Source organism: Lissotriton helveticus, chromosome 8 (genome assembly GCF_964261635.1).
Source record: "Lissotriton helveticus chromosome 8, aLisHel1.1, whole genome shotgun sequence".
Classification (NCBI taxonomy): Eukaryota; Metazoa; Chordata; class Amphibia; order Caudata; family Salamandridae; genus Lissotriton; species Lissotriton helveticus.
In genome coordinates, this window is record NC_136069.1 from 1,239,305,107 (window position 1) to 1,239,331,835 (window position 26,729).

The window sequence follows — 26,729 nt, forward strand, 5'->3', positions numbered from 1 at the left end:
AGTGGGATCAGATGTGTTCTAATCATGGAAATACCAGGACTCTCTCGTTCTTGTCTTTTGTTTCCACATTTTGATCATTAGCCTGTATATTGCATAGTGCACCTTATGCACAATTATTAAAGGGAGGTATCTACATGTCCCTGATAATCTGTATCATGTGATTTCCCTTTTGGAGGTGTTCTAGATAAGGAATTTAGGAACACCTAGACGTAATCATTAAAAAAAATGGTTACCCCATTAGACAATGCCACTATGTGTGAGGACACACATTTAGATAGAATTCCCATGTAGCTATCTACCCTTAAAAGGCAGAGGATAATGCTCCCACGTTGAAGTTAGTGAGGATAATGAAGGCCTTTGCCTTTGAGAGTGACAGTGCATTCTGGACCAGAGTTGTCCCATGGCTTCTGCCCACTCCTTTGACGATTGCAGGCCATTTGCTTGCAGTCACATTGTTAAATACAATGAACTGTTTTTGTACTAAATTGAAGGAAACTAACAACTGTGTCACATTTCCTACATCACTAGGTTCTGCGGGATCTTCCAGAGTAAAAGGAAGAGTCCTAATAACCTGCAGAACACTGATTCAAGCCTAATTCCCATCAGTGACAGCTACAGATGAAGGGCAGACGTCTTGGGCCTACAGTCCCAGCACCCAGAAAGTAGCAAGGCTGGACAGCGATCGCCAGCGCTTCGTCAATGGCATCTCCAAAGCATCGTGCATGCTCCATCAGACGGCGTTGGACATCAGACAAGAAGGAGGAGCTGGCTCCCTGTTTGCCACAGAACCAGTGCAAAAGAGCGAAAGAGAAGGATCCCTGTTGTTGATGGCAGGGCTGGTTTGAGGCTTCAGTTTTCTACCTGTCATGTGCTGGTAACCTCGAACAGCGCGCGGTCCCTTGAGCCCCTTGGCCTGAGTTTTGCCCCCCCCCCCTTTCTATGCTCCAACGGAAGGGCAGTGCACCAGAGGATCCAAGATTGGCAAAAGGCACTACATTGTGGTACCCATGTTGAAAGGGAAAAATAAAATGAAAGAGCAGCCCGAGCGTCCTCGGGCACTGAATAATGAGTGTTGGAGCCTGAGAATGTAGACCCGGGTCTGCAAGAGATGATCTGCGCCCAAAACTACTGAGGAGCATGGTATCTGTAGTGCCTGCCGCAGAGGAGAGACACTGGTGCACTGCATTGAGACACTGAGACTTTCGAGTGAGCTGTGAGTGTTTGCCAGGAGGGCACTCCAACAGATACTGGGAAGCATTATTTTCATGGAAGGCCTGAATCAAGAGGCCCAACGGGGAAGAAGTCAACGGAAGTAGATTTGATGGACGATAGAAGCCTACCAAAGAGGCTTAGAACAGACTTTGGCATAGTTGCACAAGTGTTTCCAGTACAACTGTAAAAGTGGGTGTTGGAGATGTTCCTATTTGACTGAACTACCATGGAAGAGGAATAGCCTCTAGTGGCTCCGCCTCTAGCATCCAAAATGGTCCACCATAAGTACATTTGTGTGACTGTTCTTATTGTTCTGCTGCCATCGTTTTAAAGTAGTGTTCTGTCTGTACTCTGATAAAAGGGTATTCCCATTTCACCTGAGAACATTAATAAGGATCGCCACTGTCTCACCTGAGTATATAATAGTCACTGAAATGCATAGGAGCCCTGAAGGTGATTACTAGATGATTTTAGGATTTGCTTAGGACTAGAAAAATGATAATTCTATTTGTAATAGTGGTCATACTTTCTCCTGCTATCTGAATGTTAATTATGACCCGATGCTTTGTTCTCTTTGTATTCCTGCTTATAGCTCAGGAAAATGCCCACCTAGCAATGACTAGGAAATTGATGAATTTATGAAAAATTAATGTACAAATATTTTCTATGTTCCTACTGGATCATGGCAATGTCTTCAGCTAATGCTAAAACGGTCGTCTGTCGTAAATTGACAGCAATGGGTTAGCATTTAGCAAAAGCCATCTTGTATTTAGAAGTTATCTTATACGCTTTGTGAAAGCCATTTTGTATTTCTGGCAGCCATTCTGTTTGCCATGTGCTCTGTCCTACCTTTCTGGTAACTGCTCTTGTAGTCTGCTTAGAGACAAACTATATTCAGCATCTTCCACTTTGCACATGCCCAGGAGGGCCTAGCTAGTAGAATGCACCTGCTTCTCTAGTATAACTGTCAGGCTATTTTTGCTGCTGTATGGAGAAGTAACTCTCCTCCCACTTTGTTGAGCAAGTAGATCTTGTATGCCCATCTTAGTAATTTTGCATGCTTACATGAGCCAGGACTGCCCCTTGCATTTATGCTTACAATGTAACTCTAAGCATATATATATATATATATATATATAAAGGCTTAGTTTTCTGTACTCTTTAGACTGCTTCATTCAGTTGCTAAGGCTTCTGTGTGACGTAGTCTCAACTAATTTGAGTTTAATAAAAATGAGCTTTTATATTTCAGCTTCTGTGCCAATTTCTTCTTTGTTGGTTTAAAAGGACTAAGTATCAGTGAGAACCCTGAGAAGGTTTTTGATTACTTCAATATAGTAGAAAGAGCCTGAAACTCAGCTACAATCCAAGGTTTGCTGCTACTAAGAAGGCCCTGCTCCATTCACAGCAAGATGCCTCCCTAAAATGGCAAAGCAGTATTCTTTTCAGTCACAGGCTGGGGTGAAGGCCACATTCACAGGCCTATCAATTGTCTTTGACAGTGGAAATGAACAGAGAACAAATCAACCAGCACATTTGTAGCAGTCCCAAGCACTGCAAACTACCGCACAGGCTTTCAAATATTTATGAGGCACCATCCACGTGGGACCATACCCCTTTTTGCATCAGAAGCCTGCAAGACGGCTCCATAAGGTAAGCACTCACCACTGACATCCAGCAACACTGGGATGCCAAGTTTAAATCTTGATAGGGACTCTCGAACATTCATCCTTTTGTAGTTAGAAAGCTGCTACGCTTCGAAATGGGAAAGCTGCATCAGTGAGCACTACATTAAAAAACTATTAGACTAAAGTTAAATATCTGCCCACAACTGTTTAGCAGAAAGCGCTAAACACACACAACTCAATGGGTGGCAACAGCATGCTACACCGACATACATCAGTGTACTAGCCGCTAGTTCAATGCATTAACAGGCTACAAACCGCACATTGTAGAAAAATAGAGTGCCAGCATCTTGCACACTGGTCACCCCAGGTGCAATCAGAGCAGGTATTTAGAAGATGGACTAATACATTAATGATAACGAACTGCAGCAGCCGCTTAGACAAAACATGAATTGTCCATAATATAGGGGTACAAACTGGTTTTGAGGTCGTTGTAGCTTTGAATGTTATTCCTCAGACCAGTTAAAGGCGATACATTATTAGAGCTAGTAATCCAACATTCTGGATCTTCAGCTAACGTGTTTGAACCCGTGCTTTGGACTTTCTCAAGGATCAAGTGAAACTTATTTAAAATCGGTTATTGAAGGTGGAAAAGCAGTAGTAAGGATATGCAGTACTCCAAAACATGTTGCTGGAATGTGCAGTTTAGAGCAGCTAACAGGGTAAGAACATCAACTGTGGAGTAGAGAACACTAAAGAACCCTCCATCACAAAATGTTGGGCTTATCCCATTCCAGTGACAATGTGTCATCCACATTCTAAGAATTCACAAGTCAAAGATTTTTTTAAACTCTGTTACTATACTTAAGCAAAAAACTTGTAGTCACATAAGACTGAATGTATCCATGTGTGGAAACACATGGTCGCCAATAAGACAGTCACTTCCCTGCAAGTTTTGCAGCCGGAGGCTATTTTAGATTCACATGCTGTGCATTCCAACAGTTAGTAGTTGGACCTGTTAAAGCTTTGCAACATTTTCTGAGTGTCAATCCAAAACTAGTTCTAGAAGACATGAATTATAATCCCACAATGTAATATCAGTTTGATTTTTTTGGGGTTTTTTTTTCATTTATGCTGCTCATAAAGTAACCCAAATACAATTATGTCTCTTACGGAGACAAACAATCTGCAGCAGAGGATTAACAAGGGATGTGAAACAGATTTCTATTAATTTTCAGTCATGCTGGCTCTGCGTTACATTTTCGATTAAGAAAGCAATAATCCACAGACACAAAAAAAACAGCTAAAGTATTGAAATAAAATGTAACAAAGTACGCTGGTATATGTCCAACACCTTCTCCACACGAAAGAAGCGAGACCCACTTGAGGATTAGATAGGGAGACTTAATTTAGCCGCTCTTGCAGAGGTGAACAGGCACAACGTTCTTGCGGCGTATGCATTTCGACATCCCGCCTCGTCAGTGCCGCTTGCGTGTCTGTGTGAGAGCAGGGCGTCACAGCTCGATTTAAATATCCCGCCCTCTCTCTTAACTAATGAGCTGCTGCCCCCCAGGTGAGTATGTTCCAACACCTGACTTAGTTCTGGCGCGCCTTACACCAATGGCGCCTCCAAGTTCCAGAATGCACTGTTCTTGTCGTCATCCGGTAATGGGGTCAAAATATATATATATACTTTTTTTTATTTTTAGTAAAGCAAGTTAAACCCATAGAAGCAGTTAAAAAAACAGTAACATCCCCAAGAATGCAAATATAAGTTCAATATATGTTGAGTAACTGCTGGAGGCAAATACCTGAGCGAAGCCTGAGGTATTGTTTCGGGGCTGGCTGGGACCTGAACTCCCTTCTCCCATTCTTGTTTCCATGAGTCAGCGAAGAGGTAATATTCTTCTATATTAACATGGTGGGAGTCGGGAATTTTCATGGCACTAATGAGGTCCTTCCGGAACACCTGTTGGAGAGAGGACACAGTTATGAGCTTTGAATTGAGAGCATAACAAACTGATGGTGTAATGAGATGTTTTTGTAAAATATTTGGAATTTGTTTTCTGCACTGATATTTCTGCAGCACAAGGAGCTTCACAATTAAACTCCTCTCTCTTTAATCTGCATTTTCCTTTGTGTTTCTTTTTTAAGTATAGACTAGAGAAAGCTTTAGTTGTCTTACAGACACAATGAAATCAAAATATTTCATCATTATAAGATAAATAATATCGAGGTTCTTGGGTCAGCCATGTTTATCGATTGGCCGGTTCAACCGTCATTCATATTTTGTCTGCCCCTGCAGTATACACCATTTGGCAATCAGTCAGCCCACTGGCTCTCTTCCACTGAGTGACAGCATTTTGCCTAATGACGTGCCTAAAAAGAAGTTCACTTCAGTGTCAGAGCCAGAGAGTGAATACTTTAGCAATGTTTTCATTCTTCTTCCTTTTTCTTTTCTTCAATCATTATCCGTTTAAAATAGGTCTTGGGGTTACAGTAATTCAAAGTCAAATATACATCCTGTTTGCTCTAAAACAAATCAAATTTTCCTGTGATGTGCACTGAAACTAAACCAGGTTCTGTAACTGTTTAAATCACCCCTACCTGCTAGGGAGCACCAGTGCAGTTCTATTCAAATTATATGGAAAGGTACATTTATCTTTAGGGAGAGGAGTTGGCCTACCGGCTAGGGCGCTCGACCTCGGACCTGGGGGATCTGGGTTTGAGTCTCGGTAACGACGCCCAAAAAAAACTCCTGTGATTCTGGGCAAATCACTTAATCTCCCCATGCCTAAAATGAAAGTGTGTCCTCATGTAACGTAACAGGAAAATGTGTAAAGCGCTCTGATACCTGATTCGGTTCGGGTCTAGTTCACGCTATATAAAACTCAGAGAGAAAAAAAACCACGTACATTTTTTTCTGCAAACATATGACCATAATGTTTAAGGAGCAGCATGTTTTTAGGTCGGGCCTGTGCAGCACATGCGCTGTTGCGAGGCATGCAGTAGTGGAGTATGGTTTTGAAGCCCCGCCCACTCAACGCCCATATTTTTTATTGGCGTGTGGTGTTATCCTTCGTAAACACTGGCTTGAGTCATTATTAGGCTTGTTTGTCCCTCCTTGGTACCGCCTTGTTTTCATTTGTTACCTCTCATAACAACTAGACTTTTTACTGGTGTTGTTACATGGTCTGCTTTATAAGCTGGTGAGAACTATTTTCTTTAATGCTCTTCCCCATCCCACCCACGACACCGCAGCACCCGCCTGCTTATATTTAAATAGTAATATTTTTATTCAAATTACAGCGCAATCCGCTTTAATTATAGCAGCTGCACTTATTTAATCTACACGCGGTCCGCTTTCACTTTAGGGGCTGCGCTTATTTAATTACAGCGCGGCTGCTTTCACTTTAGGGCTGCGCTACATTAGTTTTTGAAATCTATTTTTTTTATCACTGTGGTCGAAAGCACCACACGCGCTTTCACTTTAATGTTGGCCGCACCCCTTTGTTTAGGCGCTAATATGTGAGCAGCGCCTAAAAAAAAAAAAAAAAAGGGGGCGCGGCCAACATTAAAGTTCTCGCTTTTGCAAGAGCTTGAGCTCTTGGCATTAAAAATAACAATGCCTTTTATATATGTGTTGCTTTTAAAAAAAACAGATAAAAGGCATTGTCATTTACAATGCCAATACATTTAACGCCCACAAATGCGAGACCTATTGCATTGAAAATGCTGTTTTCTATTATATTGAACCAAATGCTTGCAATAATTTTAAAACCGATTCACAACAGCTAGCAAAACAGCAGAACCTATTGGCTTTAGCAAATTTATTTCCTGAACAGTCCAGTTGCACCTACATATTGGTTGCACGAGTTAACTGTTGCAACTAGCTGTGTCACTGCCTGGCGCTGTGCTGTTCTCCAGTTCTGGACAGTCTCATTCAGGTTTCCTCTTAACATTAACAACCCCCACCACGCCAGAACTCAGCATTACTTTTTATTACTGACACAGGCGGCACTTGAATCCTGAGCTTCACTCTAGCCAATGGAGCACATATCTTGAGCAGCAGTTCAGCCAATGGAGCACATATCTTAAGCTCCAGTCCAGCCAATGACGCACACATCTTGAGCAGCAGTTCATCCAATGAAGCACACATCTTGAGGAGCAGTTCAGCCAATGGAGCCGTCTTGAGCTGCAGTACAGCCAATGGAGCCGTCTTGAGCTGCAGTACAGCCAATGGAACACGTGTCTTGAGCTGCAGACTTGCCAATGAAGCACATATCTTGATCTGCAGTCCAGCCAATGGAGCACACAAATCTTGAGCTGCAGTCCACTTAATTTAAATGCTTTAAGAAATCAGTGCATGCTACCAAATCTCTTACTGTGCATGAGCAGACTCTAGCACCGTCAACATGCCAGGGCAGTCAGTTCTGCTGGTCAGAGCCTGCTTTATTTATTTTTATAATAGTGAGACTAAGTCAAATGTCCGAATTCTTCTTTGTTCTGCTGGGTAGCCTGAATAGCTTCTACTCATAACCATGAATGAGCTCATGACACTCCCCACTGAAACTTCAGATTGCTTTCTTGCCTGTCTCCGTGAGTTAGCGCCTGAACTGACTTCAACTTATCAGGGAGTGTCTGCGTGAGCTCTAACCTTGGGCAAGTTCTTGTCATTATCCATTTGAAAGGTACTGACTTATCTCTTGATGATCCTCAACTTAAGCGCTCCTGGACATGCCTGAACTTCCCACAACTCCGAGAACTCATCAATGAGCGGTTGTACGTCCCACTCCGTCAATGAGCTTCTGACTGTCTCTTACACTGAGACAGACCATGACTGTTTCCAGTTCCCTGAGCCAACACCTGAACCACACCCAAAACTGGACCCTGGATTGGGCACAGCAGTGCATGCTGGGTTGATCAGGAGTGGTGGTGCACATCTGTGTCAATGGCACAGCACTACGCAGTGAGAGAAGTCTCAGCAGTCCAGAGAGAGTGCTAATGCAGCATAGCAGATAACTACAGTCCTAGCAAAGCGGCCACTGTCACAGCAATGACTGAATCCGTTGGGTGTCGGGAGTACTGGATTCAGCAGCAGCATTTTTTCTTTAACACAAAGTAACCAACAGGTACATCTGTAAATGTGCATACGATAATAATAATAATAATAATAATAATAATAATCCACATTTATAAAGCGCGAACCATCACCCGTTAGGGTCTCTAGGCTTTGGGGGCCGTCTGGAAGATTAAGCTATTGCCCAGAGTCACATGGTGCTGGGCTCACCTGCCACCGGCCCCGGGGATCGAACCGTGATCCCCAGATTCTGGAGTCAGTCACCCTGGCCGCGGCGCCACACCTCTTCATACGATCATGAAAGTGTATTATTTTTTCTATCGGCATGTTTCAATAAAATACCAGTTAAAAATACCCAGGCAGCGTTTGAAATGTCATCCTCCAGCAGCTTTGAGAAACTGCATTTCAGCCAATGATGGCCAGACCTCGGCCTAGTATGGTCAGCTACAACCGAAAACAGCAGCCAAGCGCCTACCCTCTTATTCTCCCTAGAACACACAGAGCAGTTTTCTACACATTTAGACATACCGAAATCAGAGACTCTCTCTCATCACCAGTGCAGCACCAAGATGCTTAACAAGTCTGATGAGGGTGTAGTGTGATACTGTGTCGAAAGCAGCAGAGAGGTCAAGTAGAATGATAGCATTTTTTCCAGGGTCCAGTATTGTGCAGATTTCATTACAAGACAGGAGGCTACATTATGCATTAATCTTTTTAATGCAGCTCACAGCCGCTTACATCACAAAGGTTAAGAATAGAACTAAATGACATAACAGTGTCCATAAAAGGCGTGTGCCAAGACAAATCAGCCTCTTTTGAATGCGGCTCACAACAGATAAGTAACTCTTCAATCCTTACTACTATTTATGCCAGTTTACTTTTGTATTCTGTTATGATGCCTATATTTCGACATGATGCCTATATTCCTTAATACTGTGACTGCTGTCTAACATGCTTACTGTTTTACGTCATTACGACACCTTTTAATGTGAAGCTGTGGCGCGACTCGCTCCCCACTCCTCCCTCGATCGCTGTCATTCGCTGCGATCCCCCGCCCCCACCCCCCCTCGACTTCCAATTTATGGTTGTCCACCTATTTCCCCTCGTAGGAGGTCTACCGCGACATACTGCTCCCCGCGTGTTCCCTTCCCTTCCCGCGCCTCGCGCGCAACCCTACCTCCTCTCCCTCCTCGGACTCAGTACCCGTGCTTCCGCCTCACGCTAAAACTCACGAAGCCCGACACCCTCATCAGACGGCTTCAACCAAACTGGAGGAATGGCCCTCGGCAACAGCAACGCAACGCTGTGTGCCTGCTAAGGTCCATTCCTCCGTCTTAACCACTCGCAGCTCGAGCGTTTGCCGTTTCAAGGCTTTCCCGACTGCGCTATCACTGAACAGCTGTTCCTCGCTCCGGACACTTCAGATTTCGATTAAACCTACTTACCTTCAATATAATAACATTACTGCACCCTCCTTACTTAGTTTAGGTCCCTGATATGAAAAAAATATTTAAAAAAAAAAAAAAAAGAGAAAAAGAAGGAGAGGTGATTTATTACCTAACTCTATTACTCTACTCAAGGGAGCTAATTCCAAACCCTGTAATCCTACCTACCTGTCATGTCCGACCTAGAATCAGAGGACGCCATGGCAAGCTCCCCCAACCATAACTCTGATAATTTCAAATCCTTCCTCCAGAAGGAGATGAGGACCTGCATGCTAAATACATTCCGTGAACTTATGTCCAATAAAAGGTCCCTCTTACCTGACGATGACACTTCAGACCCGGAAGCTGATCACTCCAAATCCACCAAAAAAATTAAACACTGTACCAATACCAGTGGAGGTCGCGCTACCTCATCAGAGTTGGGAGGTCCAAGCACCTCAAAAGGCATGGGAGGTCCAAGCACCTCAAAGGGCATGGGAGGTCCAAGCACCTCAAAAATCATGGGAGGTCCAAGCACCTCAAAGAGCACGGGAGGCCTAAGCGCCCCAAAAGGTAACGTTGCCCATAGCGGCACGATTCTAACAAGCCCCAACTCTAGTTCAGAGGAAGACGAATTCTTCCTGGATCCTGAGGACGAGTTTGTCCTAGACCTTGACGAGCAGAATACCGACGAATGGGATTTTAACCCTCCCTCGGAGGCGAACTCCTCCCCCTCGTCAAAGGACGCGATCCTCGATCCTCTCGGTGCCGAAATGTTCTCCCCGGAGAACATCTCCCACCCTAACAGCAAAAGGTGGTACCCCCACGACCACGTGGCTAAGTTCGTCACTAGATGGCTGAGAAACTCCCTTCAAAGGGAATCTCGTAACACCATGAGATCTGAGTGCCCCCGCCCATTCATTGAGGGGAAAGTCTGCCAGACTCCCAATCTGGACCCCGACCTAATCAAGTTCCTATTCAAACTGGGCAAGGACCCAAGAAAAGGCCTAGAAAGAGCCCTTAAAACATGTCAAGACTACCTCCTTGACCTTCTGGGCCCCCTCACCAGAATCCTAGACCTCGCTGAGGAATCACATATCTCCCACACACCCCTAGACACTAACCTGATTAAGGGTTGGAGCCAGAGGGCCATTGTACTACTGGGCAACGCCAACTCCTCCCTCAATACTGAGAGGAGAAAATCTGTCCTCATCAGAATCAACCCCAAACTCGGGGACCTTGCAGAGAAAGAGCCAACAACCAAACCTAATGGCCTCCTCTTTGGACAAGATATGATTAAGACCCTCGGCAAGTACGTGGCAACCTTTACAGCCCTAGACAAAGCACAAAACAACATGAAGCGTGTTTTTGGCCAGGCCGGTGGAAGAGGCCGTTCTTCCGGCCGTGGCAATTTCCGGCCTTTCACCTACGGAAGAGGTAGAGGTTCTTTCGGTAGAGGCAGAGGCTTCTACCCCTCCAACTCCAGACAGTACTTCCCTCAAAGAGGAAGAGGCTCACGCGGAAGAGGCTTTCCCGCTCGTGGTGCTCCCAACAACACCACCTCAAGTAAGTGCACCCCTTTCTTCTTCCCCTCCCAAAGTCGGCGGCAGACTAAAACATTTCCTTCATGTTTGGGAATCCCTGACCCAAGATCCATGGGTTCTAGAAACAGTTCGGGGCTTCAGAATAGACTTCACAGAGATCCCCTTCCAATCTACCACTCCTAATCCTATGACTCTCTCTCCGGAGCATCTAGAAATCGTCAAAGAAGAGGTTTCCTCTATGTTAAAGAAGGGCGCAATAATAGAGGTCCCTTGGTCTCAAAAAAATTTCGTGAGTACCCTCTTCCTAGTCAAGAAGAAAGACAAGGGTTGGCGCCCAGTAATAAACCTTCGAGAGGTAAACAAGTACCTCGTCTACCGTCACTTCAAGATGGAGGGCATCCATCTGCTCAGAGACCTTCTCCTCCATGGAGATTGGCTAGTCAAATTGGACTTAAAAGACGCCTATTTTACCATTCCCATGGCAATAGAACATCAGTCCTTTCTCCAATTCATCTGGGACAATCGCCTTTTTCAATTTCAGGCCCTCCCTTTCGGTCTTTCTTCCGCCCCTTGGTGTTTCACCAAAATCATGAGAACGATAGTCTCCATCCTAAGAGCCAGGGGTATTCGTCTCATCATTTATCTAGACGACATACTAATAATGTCCCAATCTCACTCTCAAATTCTAGAAGACTTGCAATCCTCTATGAACCTCATAGAAAGTCTTGGGTTCATTATAAACAGGGAAAAATCAACCCTTCTACCCTCCAAATCTTTGGAGTTCCTCGGCTTCACCGTGGACACTTCGACCTGTCTTCTCTTACTTCCCAAGAAGAAGATTGCCAACATTCGGAAAGAAATCAGATTTGTTCTCAAACATCACTCCTTATCCCTGAGAGAACTAGCCAGACTCCTTGGCCTACTCTCTTCCTCGATACAAGCTATCTTCCCTGGCCCCCTCAACTACCGTGCTCTTCAGAGAGTAAAAGCCAAAGCTCTCAGATCTGGACTTTGGTACGGAGACCAAGTCTCTCTAGACGAAGAAGCCAAACTGGAACTTTCCTGGTGGCTGGACAATTTGGACGCCTGGAATGGAAGAGCTATATTTGGTTCATCTCCAGACTTCGTTCTAGAGTCAGACGCCAGCCTTCACGGTTGGGGTGCCCGTCTTCTCGACCAGGACACTGGTGGTATATGGACCCCTTCGGAATCCTCCCACCACATAAATTTTTTAGAGATGACAGCCGGGCTCTATGCTCTCATGAGCTTCAGACAATCTCTCCAAGGCAGATCCGTCCTCCTGAAGATGGACAACATCTCTGCAGTCTCGTATATCAACCGCCTTGGCGGTACGAAATCTGCCGATCTTTCGGACCTAGCCAAGAAACTCTGGATGTTCTGTCTGGAGCACAAGATCTCCCTGAGGGCCGAATACCTCCCCGGAAAATCCAACCTCTCCGCAGACTGGAACTCGAGGTTCCTAGTAGACTTCAGCGATTGGAAACTCAATCCAACCATTTTCAATTCCCTATCCGACCTTTGGGGCCCCTTCGATGTGGACCTCTTCGCGAGTCGTTTGTCCTCCCAACTTCCACAGTATTTCAGCTGGATGCCAGACCCGGGTGCTCTCGCTGTCAACGCTTTTCTCCAACCTTGGGCCCCTCTCAGACCCTACGCCTTTCCCCCCTTTGCCATGATTCAGAGGGTTCTTCAGAAAGTGAGACAAGAGCAGTGCTCCCTGGTCCTGATAACTCCTTTCTGGCCGTCCCAAGCTTGGTTCCCCACAGCCTTGGAACTCTCTTACGACATTCCTCTCCTTATCCCGGCCTCTCAAGGTCTCCTCCTAAACGCAAACGGAGAAGATCACCACCTGGTTCTTTCAGGGAGCCTGAACCTTCTTGCTTGGAAAGTGTCAGGCGATCTAACCAATTGTCTGGACTTTCGTAATCTGCTCTTACACTCCTCGGAGAATTCTGGGCACCTGGAACGCACTACAGATACAATAATATCTGGAAAAGATGGTCTAGTTGGTGCCTGGAAAGGGACTTGGATCCCGTGGAAGCTCCTATCGTTAATATAGTCAATTTCCTCGTGGAACTTTTCGACAGTGGCCTCTCTTATAGATCCATTAACTGTTATAGGTCTGCCATCTCCGCAGGTCACTCTATCGTCAACGGTAAGACGGTAGGTAAAAACCCTATTGTTTGTAGGGTCCTTAAAAGTATCAGACTTAAAAGACCCCCCAGACCTAAATATCAATCCGTTTGGGATGTTAAATTGTTACTTGACCTTTTTTGCTCCTGGCCTGATAATTCCCTTCTTAACAGAAAGTGTCTTTCAATTAAACTTGCCTCTCTTCTTTGTTTAATCTCCTGTCGCAGAGTTTCAGACGTTAAAGCTTTGGACATCTCCAATAGATGTTATGAGATGTTCGGTGTTAAATTTGAAATTCTTAGGAGAACTAAGACCATGTCTGACTCTATCTTCTATCCACGTTTTGATTTTTGTAAAAAGCTCTGTGTGGTTGATTGCATGAAGGAATACGATTCCAGGATGTCTAATCTTCGTCCCCCTGATGCAAATCAACTCCTCGTTTCCTACGTTAAACCCTTTAAACCCATCTCATCCTCCTCTATCGCAAGGTGGGTTAAATTGGCTATGAATTTCGCTGGTATTGACCTTTCAAAATTTCAAGCTCATTCACTAAGAAGTGCAATGGCCAGCAAATCATTCTGGTCAGGGGGTAAGTTGGATACTATCCTTAAAGCTGCTGATTGGTCTAATGCTTCTACCTTCGCTCATCATTATTGTAAACCAATTGAACATGTTTCTGATGTTGTGATTCAGGGCTACCAACATGCATAATGTAGCCTCCTGTCTTGTAATGAAATTGCGATTCTCCTATTAACATGACCAGAGAATCTGGATTTCATTAAAGACACGGAGGCTAACATTATCCCTCCCGTCCCTCCCTTGAGGGATATTGAGGATTAATTTGGTTTACAACGTTTTAAATGTTTCATACCTCTAACCTTGCTTTTCTTTGCTTCTGAAGGTTTCCTTGTGCCTTTCTTGACTTGCCTTATTTTCTTTCAGACAATTCGAATTGATGACTCGCATGGATTTTACAAGTTTCAAGTATACTTCCTTCAAGTTCAAGATCTGTTCTTCGTTCAAAGCATTCTAAAAGAGGCTGATTTGTCTTGGCACACGCCTTTTATGGACACGGTTATGTCATTTAGTTCTATTCTTAACCTTTGTGATGTAAGCGGCTGTGAGCTGCATTAAAAAGATTAATGCATAATGTTAGCCTCCGTGTCTTTAATGAAATCCAGATTCTCTGGTCATGTTAATAGGAGAATCGCAATTTCGTCCGTGGCCACGATGCCTGTTGTTTCTGTGCTGTGGTTGCACTAAAAACCTGACTGGGTGCGGTCAAGTACATTGTGCAGTTCGAGGTGGTTGGTGAGTTGTTTAATTGTCTTCTGTGTCACTTTGGCTGGGTACAGGAGCAGGGAGAAGGGTCAAAAGTTGCTCTGCTCGCTGGGGTCGGCCAATGTTTTTTCGAGGAGTGCATTGACTGCTGCATGTTCCCAGTCTTTGGGGAAAGTGGCTAATTTGATGGAGAGCTGATGTGGGTGGGGATTTTGCGGATCTGTGATCCTCCCATGCAGTAAATGTGAGGAGGGCAGGGGTCCATTGGGGTTCCTGAGTGGGCTATTTTCAGGATTTCTCTGGTGCCTTCCTCGAGGAGTATCTTCCAGTCGCTTAGGTGTGTATTGTTTGCCATTGTTCGAAGTTGCTGTAAATGTTTTCGATTCTGCTGTGAAATAAGTTGGATAGATTGTTGCAGAGTTCCTGTGATGATCCTGGCTGCAGTCTCTGTGGTGGTAAACTCCTTGACAATTAGGAAGAGCTCTTTGCAGATGTTAGAGATTGCTTCTATAAATTCAGTTAGGGCTCTTCACTTGGTGTTTCTCAGAAGATGGTGGTAGTGCCGGAGTGCAGTCTTCCAGGTGGTTCTGGCGTGCGCATCGTAGTTGGAGCTCCATTTTCTTTCTAGCGGTCTGCATTGGTGTTTAGATTCCCGAGGTTGTCTGTATACCAGCTTATCTGTTTGTTGGTTCTTTTTGGTCTGTCACGTTTGATGGGTACGAGTGAGTCTTCCCAGTTCTTGATCCATTGGTTGAAGTTGGTGATGTCCTTGTCTAAGTTGTTGGTGGTGGTGTTGGGGTGGGTCGGTCTGTTTCAAGGGCATTGCACCAGTTCGCCTCGTACTTTGTTCAAGTTCAGACTGGGCAGGTTGATGCAGGTGGCTGCATTCGCTTGTGGTGTAGAGATCTGGAAACATATGATGGTGTGATCGGTCCATATGAGTGGTGAGGCGGAGTTCTACTTGATTTTGATGCCAGTGGCGAAGATCGGATCCACAGTGTGTCCTGTGATATGTGTTGGGTCTGTGACAAGCTGGGAGATTCTGATGCTATTCAGGCTCTTGAGGAGGTCTGAGGAGCAGGTATCTGTAAAGTCTGCAACAGGGAAATTGAGGGCGCCAAGCAGCAGGAAGTCCTTGGAGCTGATGGTGAAGGGAGCGATGAGGTTGCTTGCGGGCCAGGTGGTCCCTATGCTAAAGATCCTTTCAAGGCAAAGCTGTATGTTTGCAGGCAGAAGTGCATGTGTTCCATGAAGGAGGTGTTTGTGGTGCATTTGATGGTGTCCTCGGAAATAATTGCAAGTCCTCTTCCTGGTCTGTGAAGGCCGTCTTGGCAGGCGATCCAGTAGCCTGCCAGAATAGCCACTGTGATGTCTGGAATCGATGCTCGGTTGACACAGATTTTGGTAAGGAAGATGCGGTCTGGCATGTTGTTGCTGAGAAGATCCCAAGTTTCAGTGGCGTGTTTGCAGAGCGAGCGGTTGTTGAGAAGCATTCATGTGAGCGATTGCTGAGATGCTGGTGTGGTGTGTGGTTATAGTCCTAGTGGACAGAGGAGTAGTTGCATGTAGGATCGTGTGCTGGCGTCTCACTGCAGATGAAGCGGCAGTGGGTGCAGGTAAAATGTCTTATTGTGGTGTGTGTGTGGTGGCAGCCTGGGTCAGGCAATTGGAGGGTTGATTGGACCAGGGTTTGAAGCGCTGGGTGTGGTCCAGGTACGAGCGAGTGCAAATGGGCTCGGACGGTCCCACCGCAGTCTCAATAAGTAGGTCCTGGGAGGAAGCGGGCAAGAAAGATGACGCATGAAGCAGGTAAGGAGCGGGGGAGGCAGGAAAAGTGTGGGGGGGGATGGGGCCTGAAGGGACAAGCAGGGCAAGAGAAAAAGCGGCACAAAGAGAAGCAGCACAAAAGCAAAACAAGCAATGGCATTGCCAATAGGTCTCGCTTGTGGGACCTTATAAGTATTTAGTTTTGCAGCACAATATCCTTGTTGCACCAAGGATATTGTGCTGCAAAACTAAATACTTATAAGGTCCCACAAGCGAGACCTATTGGCAATGCCAATGCTTGTTTGGCGTTCCCGCTGTCTGAGGTGTAATTGAATCAACCCCAGTGATACCACGCCGCGTAATTTTACAGACTTCTGTGTTAAAAGCGTAATGCAAAACGCCAGCTAGCAAGTGAATTACGTCGGCCTTTTTACATATTTCGCCTGCGCCTTCTTTCTACTGTGCAGACTGCAGAGCACTTCATTTCTCCAAAGTGCCCTGAAGCCAGAGGTCACCCGCACCAGGCGCTGTCTGTCTGGGGCTCTGCTGGGCGGGCTCACCGAGTCTCGTCAATTAGAGAAAAGCTCGCGCTGAGTTGAGTAACGTAAACATTTCTAGGCTTTCACGACAGCGTGTTGACAATCTTGTCATTTTAACTTAAACTGTGAAGATTTAGATCACAGAATTAAAGTAACGAAGTGAGGAAAATATGTGCCGATGTTTAATTTGTGTAGCACGAGTTAGTGCTCCGAAGTTTTGTAAAGTTGGAGACATCCGGCGGTATCTCGTGAGATCTCAAACTGGCGCGGAGGTCGTGAGTCTGATAACACAAGCAAAAGCAAATGGTGGGGGCCTGAAGGAGGAGGGGGTGCGAGGGATGAGTGAGGATGGGGTAGCAGGGGAGGGAACACGGCCTGGGGGAAGCTGGCTGGGGAGGGGGAGGAGAAATCCAAGGAAGGCTGTGTGCGGGGAGAGAGGGGAGGAGAGAGGGGAGGTGCTGGAGCTGAAAGTATGGCCGATAGGAGGGAGGGAGGCTGATGCGCGTTCGTGTTTGATCACGTGATTCACGTGAACGTAAACAAAACGCCAGCGCTTAGTTTGACGAGGATTTTGGCTACTTGAATTCTCGCTCCGCTCGATGCGCTTGCGCGCATCGATAGGTCGCGAGACCTAAAAAAAGGGGAAAGTGAGAAAATGAAAGAAAGGCACACAAGGGGGAAGAGCACAAAGAAAGGCACAAAAGTGGAAGCAGGTGGTGAAAAGAGCAGAAAGCAGGAGAAGCGCTAAAAAAATGAAATAGAGAGGCACTGAAGGAAAAAAAAGAGTAGAAAGCTGAGAAAGCCAGTGAGAAAAGAGTGGCACTTAAGCAAGAAAAGAGCAGAAAACAAACAAAGATGCTCTAAAGAGAGGGCACAAAAAGTGGAGAGAAGCAGACAACAGGTACGGGCGAGAGAATGAGAGAAGGGCATGAGAGAGGCTAGAGGTGGCAGAAGAAGGAGCGTGGCACTGACCTTGAGGCACAAGTGTGGGTTCAAAAGGGCCTAAAGTGGTTGGAGGATCAGTCCAGGTAAGTGGGTGGGGAGCTGGGCCTAGGCCTTGAATATCACCTAGATAGAGAAGACAAATTCCTTATACTTATGCCAACAACAATGGTTTCAGAAACTTTGTAAAGCATCACAGTGCTCATGAAACTCCTATGGGAAGAGTCTTGAGTTTGAACACTCACTGTCTCCAGATGGACTGCAGAAATCTGGTGGTGCTGTGTAAACAACTATCAGGGATGCCTCCTTGAGGTCTAAGAGTACCCAGTACCCCAGTCATAGGATGTCCTTAAGGAGGTGAATGTCTTGCATTGTGAAGGGAAAGACCAGCTACTCACTGAATTCTTTGAGATTGATCACTGGATGCTGTCCTGTGAATGCTTTTCAAAAGGAAAAGATTGCTTATGAAGCCCGGTGGGAGCAGAAAGGGTCAGGAAATTACATACCAATCTATTTGCAGGACTCTACCTTTGAAAGACAGTGGTAGGGAATGACCTGTCTGCATTGGTGAGCCGTAGAATTCTATGCTGAACCTGTGGTTCTCAGGATTGTCGCTCATGAGTTTGGCCAAAAAGATCCTAGGTGACATGTGAGGGAGCCTATGAAGTTCTAAGGTCCCACAGCAGCATTCATGGTCTTCTGTCCAATTGAGAGGCTCAGGCCAGCATGATGTTAGGTGCCTTAATCTATTCTTCAAAGGCACAACTGCAACAGACATACACCTGCATACAGAGGCATCAACCTCTTGCAAAACAGAATCATCCCAAGGGATGTACTCCATACTCTTCCTTCTCCATGTAAGCAGGGCTGTGCCCTTGCATTTTCCAATGATCTAGGTCACAGATTTACAACTGAGGGAACCAGAATTTATAAAAGAGCCACGGACGGAGCAAATTGATGAGGGGGAACTGTGACTGGGACCTTGTACCCTCTGTTCTGCAATGGGCAAGGGCCTAGGCCATTGCCCAGCCATTATGAGCTAGGAGGCACTCAACGCACGTACAGGCCAAAATCAAGGCGTCCTGCTCCAGGTCCACCGGGAACTTCAAAAGTGTTCCGTACTTTAGGCAATATTTATTTGTATTCCCCATCTACTACAGTTGTGGAACCAGAGCAGTCGTACTCTTCGTTCCCAAGTGAGAAAAGCCACAAGTGCCAGGAAAGGAGGAGTGACAAGCTCAGTGTTCCACTGCTGCGCTCCTGCACTTGTGGACTCGGTCGGTTGGAGGACCACACTGTAGAACCATCGCAGACCCACTGACAGTAAAGCTGCACAGGGACTGGGAAGCCGGCCCTGTAGAAAACTGCGAGTGGAAAATATACCGAATGAATTTAGCAAGTAGTCTTTCTAAACAATCTTTCTGTTACGTAAATTCCCAATCAAACCACATTGTTCAAAAAGTACTTATGTGTTACCGGAGCAGCGAGTAAAGAGAACGTACAAGAAGGCAAGAAGCCTCTTTAATTGATAGAAGTATGAGGATTGGTTATGCGACTGCTGGGTATCCCTCCACCCACTCCCACCACCAAGTTCCAAAGGAAATGTAGTTTGTGAAAAAATGTCATGTTAGTGCTGCTAGAAGAATAAACACAGAAAGAAAAGCATAATTTTTGCCTCCGGTTCTCAACCAGAATCACAGTGCGTAATCACAAAAGCTCCTTCTGACACTTCTGACATGGTTGGCATCCAAATGATTAAAGACCAAACATAACCTCAAGAACTATGGAGAGATGGCAATAGGGATGAGGTAAGTGGGTCTACGCTCACCTCAGCAGGCTTCTTCTCATCCTTTGTTGCACTTTTCGATTTGCTCCTGTACTTCGAACAGTTGAAAAAAGAAGTCGATGGACCTATAAGCAAGGAGGAAAAAGATGAAAAAGGGGAAATTATGGCAAATATTTCATTTCACAGTGAGACACAAGCAGGGACGAAGAGATCGGTCTAAAGATACTGGCTAACCGAGAAGTACAAACAGATAACGATGACATATAATAAATATTTGCCAAAAATGGCACAAGAGGGTAAAAACTGGATCGACCGAGTTCCGACCTCAATGTACACGAAGAAGCTCACCTTCACGTAACAGTCAAACGAGTGGTCTTTTGCTAGTCCTGCATATTGTCCAATTCACAGTAATTCATTTGAAAGGGTATTTGGAAAAAATATTTGACAATGATTTCAAACACAGGTAAGTACAACAGTCAATATTTTGTCAACAAATTTACGGGAATCTGTTCTAGTCCCATAGGCACAGCACAGAAAAAGCAATACTACTGCCTATAAAATGTCAATGAAACATAAATTAAAATGACTTTCCACGAGTTAACAGACTTGGAAGAACATTTAAATTTGTAGATGCATCCAAGGCAGATCTCAAACTATCAGAGAACCAAGCTGAGATTTGCATTCTAGCAGCAATTATATTTTTAGGCTGAAAGGTGGGCGTTATAGGTCAACGAGGTCACCAACACCTTTTACTTTTAAACCCTTGGGTATCCTTATCTAGCAATCACGGAAAGAGATTCGTCAAATAGCATTCAGGGTGAAGCTGAATTGTACAGTTCAGTAAACAAAAAATGTTTAAATATAAGCGCTAAGACCACATCCATGAGAACGAGTGTAGTGGTGTGCCAAATCAAAGTGTGGCTAGTCAGTAAAAGGAAGTGAAACCCAGCTCCTAGGGTCAGAGTCCCTTCCTTTCAAATACTTTATACATTGACTTACTATTTATGAAACACCTAGTAAAGATGGTCTTTTAGATGCTCTCAAACCTATATTTTCACCCACAGAAGCAACAGTTTACGCAGTAAAATTAAGGATTTTAAAGTGGTTTTGCCAATCAATATATCTGCCGGCATAAAAATCTTATCAGAGAGACTCTGCTTTAGCCAGGAAGAAGGGCACCCTTTGGACATGGTGCTCTGCCAACCTTCTTGTACTTTTATAATACATGTTGTTCTACAGTTTATAGAAATGCGGAAGTAAAATGTAGACTGCTACAGTACTAACTATTTGTGCTGGACAAGACTGATAAAACCTGACTCATTGTGAAAACGACAGCAGACAACTCTGCCCACAGAAAGTAAATACTTTTACTCGAAATTACTCAGTTTGAGTCACATCTGGGCTGTAACACAAACAGGTGCCGGCCTGAGCTGTGGGAATGTTTGCTGTGGGCACTATTTTTGCCTTAGACAGAAGGCTATACCGTGGCCTTTGTCTGCCTCTCTTCTTTAGAACAGCTGGTCCAACAGGGACTTACCTCAAACGGTTAAATATACTTTTAAAGATCTCAACACTCACATGATTCAAAGTAAAGCCAGATGGGCAATGAGATGGCTGCTTCTCTCATATGCTTTGGCGAGAATAACAGTCCAGAGCTGCTTTAAACAGCTAAGAAGATGCTGGAGCTGCCAAAGTCCAGGTGGCCAAGGTAGCAGCACACTTGCAGGTTGGAGCTGGACCCGATATCCCAAGGGAACAATAACCGGTCTGGTCACATGCCTGTGAGGAGCAGAATGGCCACAATGCTATACTAGAGGACCAATGGGCAGGGGAAGACCCTCAAAGATTCCCGAGATAAACCAGCAATGCACATTATTTCCGGACATCTGAAATGACAGTGGTGATGGAGAGAGCAGAGGATGAAGCATGTAGTGTACGGGTGGCTAAAAAGCATCAAACTGTGATGGGAGCTTTTGCAGCTGCAGCACCTGAGACAGACTTAGCGAAAGATGCAGCAGGTGAGTGGGCTACTGTGAACTCTGGTGCCTCCGCAGCCTTTCTAAATACTCCTCATCCCGAGGGAACCTGCCAGTTTCAGCTATACCTCAGAAGCAGAATCAACAAAATAGATCAGAAGAAATCTGTTGATAATGCTAAAGGGGGTGATTGGATTCTGCCAACCCAGACACAACCTAGAGAAATGTTGATGGCTTTGTTCAAGCCTTCACAGAACAGGGGTGTGGCGCGGGGAGGGGGGGCAACCCTTTAAGGGGCCTCCAACCCTTCACCGGGACTCCATTCTGCCAAAGGCCAATAAATCAATAAATATCTGAGATATGGGACACTCAGAGGCCCCTCATTACATTATGCAGGGATACCCCGCCATTTTGCGTTATTCCACTTCTGCAGAAGTCCAGTCCACCCATCACATTGAGACAAAAAAATTCAAATGACAGGGTCATGGATGAGATAAAGGGTCAGGTGACAAGAATTGAGCAGTGTGTAACAACCTGGGATCTAATAGGGGCATTGCAGGGACAGACAACAGAAATCAAGAGTGTTGTGAGAAGTGAACTTCTCTCACTTTGCAGAAGTCCACAGTAGTCAAGGACCATCTGCCTGAAAACACTCTAGTTGCTTTATTTCTCAGTTAATGAGTATCTGAAATCTTTTCTACAAATTTTCCCGCAGAAAAAGTGACTATACTCCCCAGAAAGAGATTCAGAAGATGTAATTTTGTTAGTGGAAGTATCAGCCCCAGGAATCCCTGCCAGTGACCAGAGCGACATCCAAGAAGTTTAACATGCATATGGCAGGAAGGGGTGTCTATTTGTTTCCAGATCTGAGCTGATTGCCTTTGCAAATGAGAAAATGTCCACCATGACTAAAAATAGTTCGGTCATCGCTCAGGGATATGAGGCTTTACAACTAAACGATGAAATCTTGGGGGAAGATTTAAAGTTTCTCACACTCTGACAGAGCTCGTAATTTTACTCATGGGTCACACAGAAGGAGCCGTGCTGACTGCACAATGTGGAGCTTGTGCGTGTTCCTCTCCCCCACCATTAGTTAAAGCAGTTCTGCAAATTAGTTTGTCTGATGTTAAGCTTTGTTTTTTAGGTTGAGCTTACTAGACCGCTCAGCTTCCAGGCTGGGAAAGGCATACTGTGGGCTTGAATCCCATCCACTCCTTACCATTCGTTGGCTTTACGGTTCCTCATTTGCCTCCTCATTTGTATCCCAGCTTGTCACACTTGTCCTTTCCGTGAAGAATAGCCTCTTTATCAGCTCTTTTGATTGGCTGGCTTGTATGCTTACACTGCTTGCTTTTCAAGCACTACTTTTGTTCTTTTTGGTTAAACACTCCATAAGAGTGCATGTGTTTACCAGTTATCATATGTACTTCTCTCTCCACATACTGCTCTTTGCCTCGTGTGCTTCTCTAGCGTACCATGCCTCCCGCATGGATTGCTCGCTCTCGTGTCACCTGCATGTTGCTTTCTCACCTGTGTACTTCTCCACACAAGTTCCACATTGCTCTCTTTCCCGTTGCTTGTCCTTCCGACCCCTGCGTTGCTGGCTCCTCTGCCCTCCATGTAGCTCCCCACACCTTTTCTGTCATTTGCTGCTTCTCCACCCAACCCCCTGCGTTGTTTCCCCTAAACCGCACATCAGAAAAAACTTTTTTTTCACCTATCCAACATAGATCAGCAAAGAAAAAGAAAACAATAGCAACCACGTAATTTTTTAGGCAGGCGTGTGAGGTGTGCCCCTACAAAATGACACTTCAGGCCAAGCCACGTTTTTCTCATTCAGCGATGCTATACAGCACGGCTAAAAATCATTGAGAAAGCCTTTGCCAATGCTTAGTATCACTGGAGGGGATGCTCACTGATAATTCCTGACAGTGGACATGTGGATGTTCTTCATGGGCCGCATGAATTTTACTCCCTCCACTTCACGCCTAGGCCTAGTATTCGGTTCACTGACTCATTAAATATTACCATTAGGATTTTACTTGTTGTGTACACATTTGTTATTCACCTGCAATGTTGAGAAGTTAATTTACTCAAAAGAAGAATTAAAACTGAAATACCAGACCTAAGCTGGTCCTACAAAACATCCATGAAGCACTCCATCACTAACTGGCCATTTCAGTATACAACAGGTCACCACCAAGGCGAAGAAAGAAAGCCACCATTCTCACGGGCAAAGTCTAGACTCATAGACAAGATCATATAATCTAGTCAAAGATCTAGACTTCCCAGTATCCTGATTTACCACATTTTGCAGCACAACTTTAAGTGAAGAAAGAACATGCAGCCAGAAAGCAAATACCAATGCCATGCATATTCAAGATTATTGCACAGCTGTTTTTCAAAAGTACGCAGAGGGTCAAATGAAATCGCTCATCTACAACTTGCACTAAACTATATATTATTCAAACCAATGTCACTGCCCCTTTGATCTTGATGAGGATATATTGCATGATGTGCTGTCACTTCTAAGGTACATCACCGTAGCATCTGTTAAACAAACCTGATGACACAAACCTGCAAAAGTGTTCACTTTTCAACCTGTGGTTTCTGTTGAAAATATTATCAGAAGCTTCATCTCACAGCAAAGCTCTTCACCCCAGTCTGACTTCAAAAACCGTCCTAGTAAAATTCTTACTGATAAATCCTAAACCATTCTTCAACAATGCAACTCCGAACCAACGAATCAGGCACACACCCATATTTTTCTATCTTGGTCAAGTTTACTGACCAGGAAAAGGTACTTGTATGTAACAATACTTTTGCAGGTCAGGTCTATTCTATATTCATACGCCGTGCGCCACCACCGCTATAGAGTGGCTGGACTTGGAAAAGCATCTCTTTAATGCTTTTTGGGTGTTGGCCTGCTAGGAAATCCTTGTGGGACAACATGAAACACAATCTGGATGAAGAAGACACTGTACACTAATATGTTGTCACTCCTCAAAAGCAAGCATCTCAGTCCAGGCTCTCGCATTACTCCAGATTTTTAAAGACAAGACTGCATCAGCAAGTCTATCAACAATCTTTCAAGGCTGGGTTGATTGCACATGGGCCACCATCATTTTCTCTAACTTTCAAAATCTCGTTGATGAAATCGAAAGCATCAGACTCTTAGGGAAGCAAGCCAAGCGGAAACATCTCGCACAATAACCCAGTATCTTGCTTTCTTTCTTTTAATCATAAGATCCTATCTTCCACCACAATCAAGAACCGAAGACTTACAACAGGCAGGGAAAAACCTTCATGGCATGGCGCAGTTCACCTCAACAATAGCAAATGGCCAAAGGTGGGGAACTTCTGTTGACTATGGCACATTGGGGTCAAAGGAATGCAGCCTTCATGTTTATTTTGTCTTGTGGACAAGTAGATCAAACTCTCCTGCAGCATAAACTCGTTGAGTTTTAGTTTACAGTGCAGTTGTGGGAAAGGAGATTGCTTATGTTGCTATGGTAAAATATGCACTCTACTAACAAAAGCACCTTCAGCCAAGCCCAATGAGGTTTCCCCTAAAAAAGCTCACAAAACCTAGCACTGAGCTCCCTCTAAGATTTTCATTTTGCTAGCCATTTTAGCTAAAGACAACTACACATAAACGTAGCAACACGCAAACAAAAGTAAACACACCCAAACTATAACCTTGTAGTTTGAAAAAAAAGAACAGGAAGAGTCAAATAAATTAACAAAAAAAAAGCTAAAAGGCAAACCAGGGCTGCTTCATGTTTGAACCAAAGTGAATTAATCAGTTTCACCACATTGTACATTTGGGGTATGAATTTGCAAACAGCTTTTGATATAGTGTTTTCTACTACAGTTTCGCAGTGAAACACTTCGAATTACAGGTGTGATTATGACGCACCTCTATGGTACTTATGTCATCCTCCTGTGACGGGTGAGGTCCAGAGTGTAGCCTGTAAACCTGTATCGTGACCATTACCAGCAGATTTAAGCAGCACACGCTCAGCTCCACTGAGCCATCTACTGCCTAGTCTGCACTATTCCTGAGGCACTCATGTGAAAAAGTCTGATGCTACATGCTGGAGCTATATATAAGCCTAAGCAGGGTGTGTAAAAACCTAAGCAACAAACACATTTAGACTATTTCCACTGGCACTTAGAATTTTAGGTAGATTGAATCAAGTTCAAAGGTAGCTGAAGCACTTGTCAGGAAAAAATATGTAACTTCACTGGTCTCTGGTCCAGTAGGTTTCCCAAAAGGTACTTCGGCAAATCTCCCCCTTTATCCTACAAGCCAAAAAGCATTTACTTTCGATTTGTCGTCTACGGACTACATTAGTAATAGTGGACTGATCAGGGTTGACATCCTGGTTCCTTCATCGGCCACACGGTGTGATTATGAAAAAATAGGTTTATCCCTCATGCGCCTTATTCAACACACATGGAGGAGTTAGCAAACAGAGCAAATGCTGGTGGTATTAAATTTGAAAAATAAAGTTTGAAATGGCATTTACATTGGAGTACTTATCTAAACATTGCATCCACTATAGCCTGTTTAATGGAGAAATTTCTGATGCCAGACTACAATAAAGCAATGAGTGAGGTAGATTGCTACTAACTGCTATAGCTTGCTTGGTGGCGGCATTCTTATTTATAAAGTTGCAAAAATTCCTCAGTGTCGCAGTTTTCAGTTTCTGGGTAAAGCAGCAACAATGAACTGACAGCTGCACTTTTCTCTTCCGCATCAGGGAATACTAATTAAATCCATGCTTTCCTGTACAGGGTCCATGTAGACATTTACTCGCTACCACCTTATCCTACTACACACCTTGAGGAAGCAAACACTTACTTGTTCGCTAGCCTACAGCACGAGGAGGAATCAAGGACTCGCTGGTGTGTTATTTGTAAGTGCACTGAGGAAGCGACGACTCGCATGCGTTCTTTGCTTCAGTACATTGAGGGACTGAACATTGAATCACAGGTATGCTTTTCATCATTACTTTGAGGAAGCAACGGCTTACTGGTTGGCTGGTCTTCATTACGCTGCGGAAGCAAAGGCTCAATCATGCGCTTTCCAACATTACCTCGAGGAAGCACGGCCCACTGGCATGCTTTCCTACAGTACCATGAGGAGGCAATGACCCTGGGCCATGCCTTCCCTGAGTATCCTGATGAAACACTAACACACCGGTTGGCCTTCCTTCACATTCTTGAGAAAGCAAATGCCTCACTGGTTTGCTTTCTTGCAGTACATCGAGAAGGAAATGACTCCCTGGTAGATGCTACTTCGGTCCCATGAGGAAGCAACAGCTCAGGGATGGGTTATACTTAAGCCGACATTCGGCTCTTCCCTTTTCTTATGTGCAACAAGACGACCACAAAAC

At 44.8% G+C, this 26,729-nt stretch overlaps 1 protein-coding gene across 1 annotated transcript in view; it reads right to left on the reverse strand.

Moving 5' to 3' along the window:
- The window catches only part of JADE3 (jade family PHD finger 3), a 213,292-nt gene that overhangs the window by 80,633 nt on the left and 105,930 nt on the right, over positions 1-26,729 (reverse strand). The window contains exons 3-4 of the mRNA XM_078658218.1: positions 19,394-19,476; positions 4,646-4,803 (exon numbers count right to left, since the gene is read on the reverse strand). Coding sequence (XP_078514344.1) covers positions 4,646-4,803; positions 19,394-19,476 — 241 coding nt within the window. The remainder of the gene's footprint in view (positions 1-4,645; positions 4,804-19,393; positions 19,477-26,729) is intronic.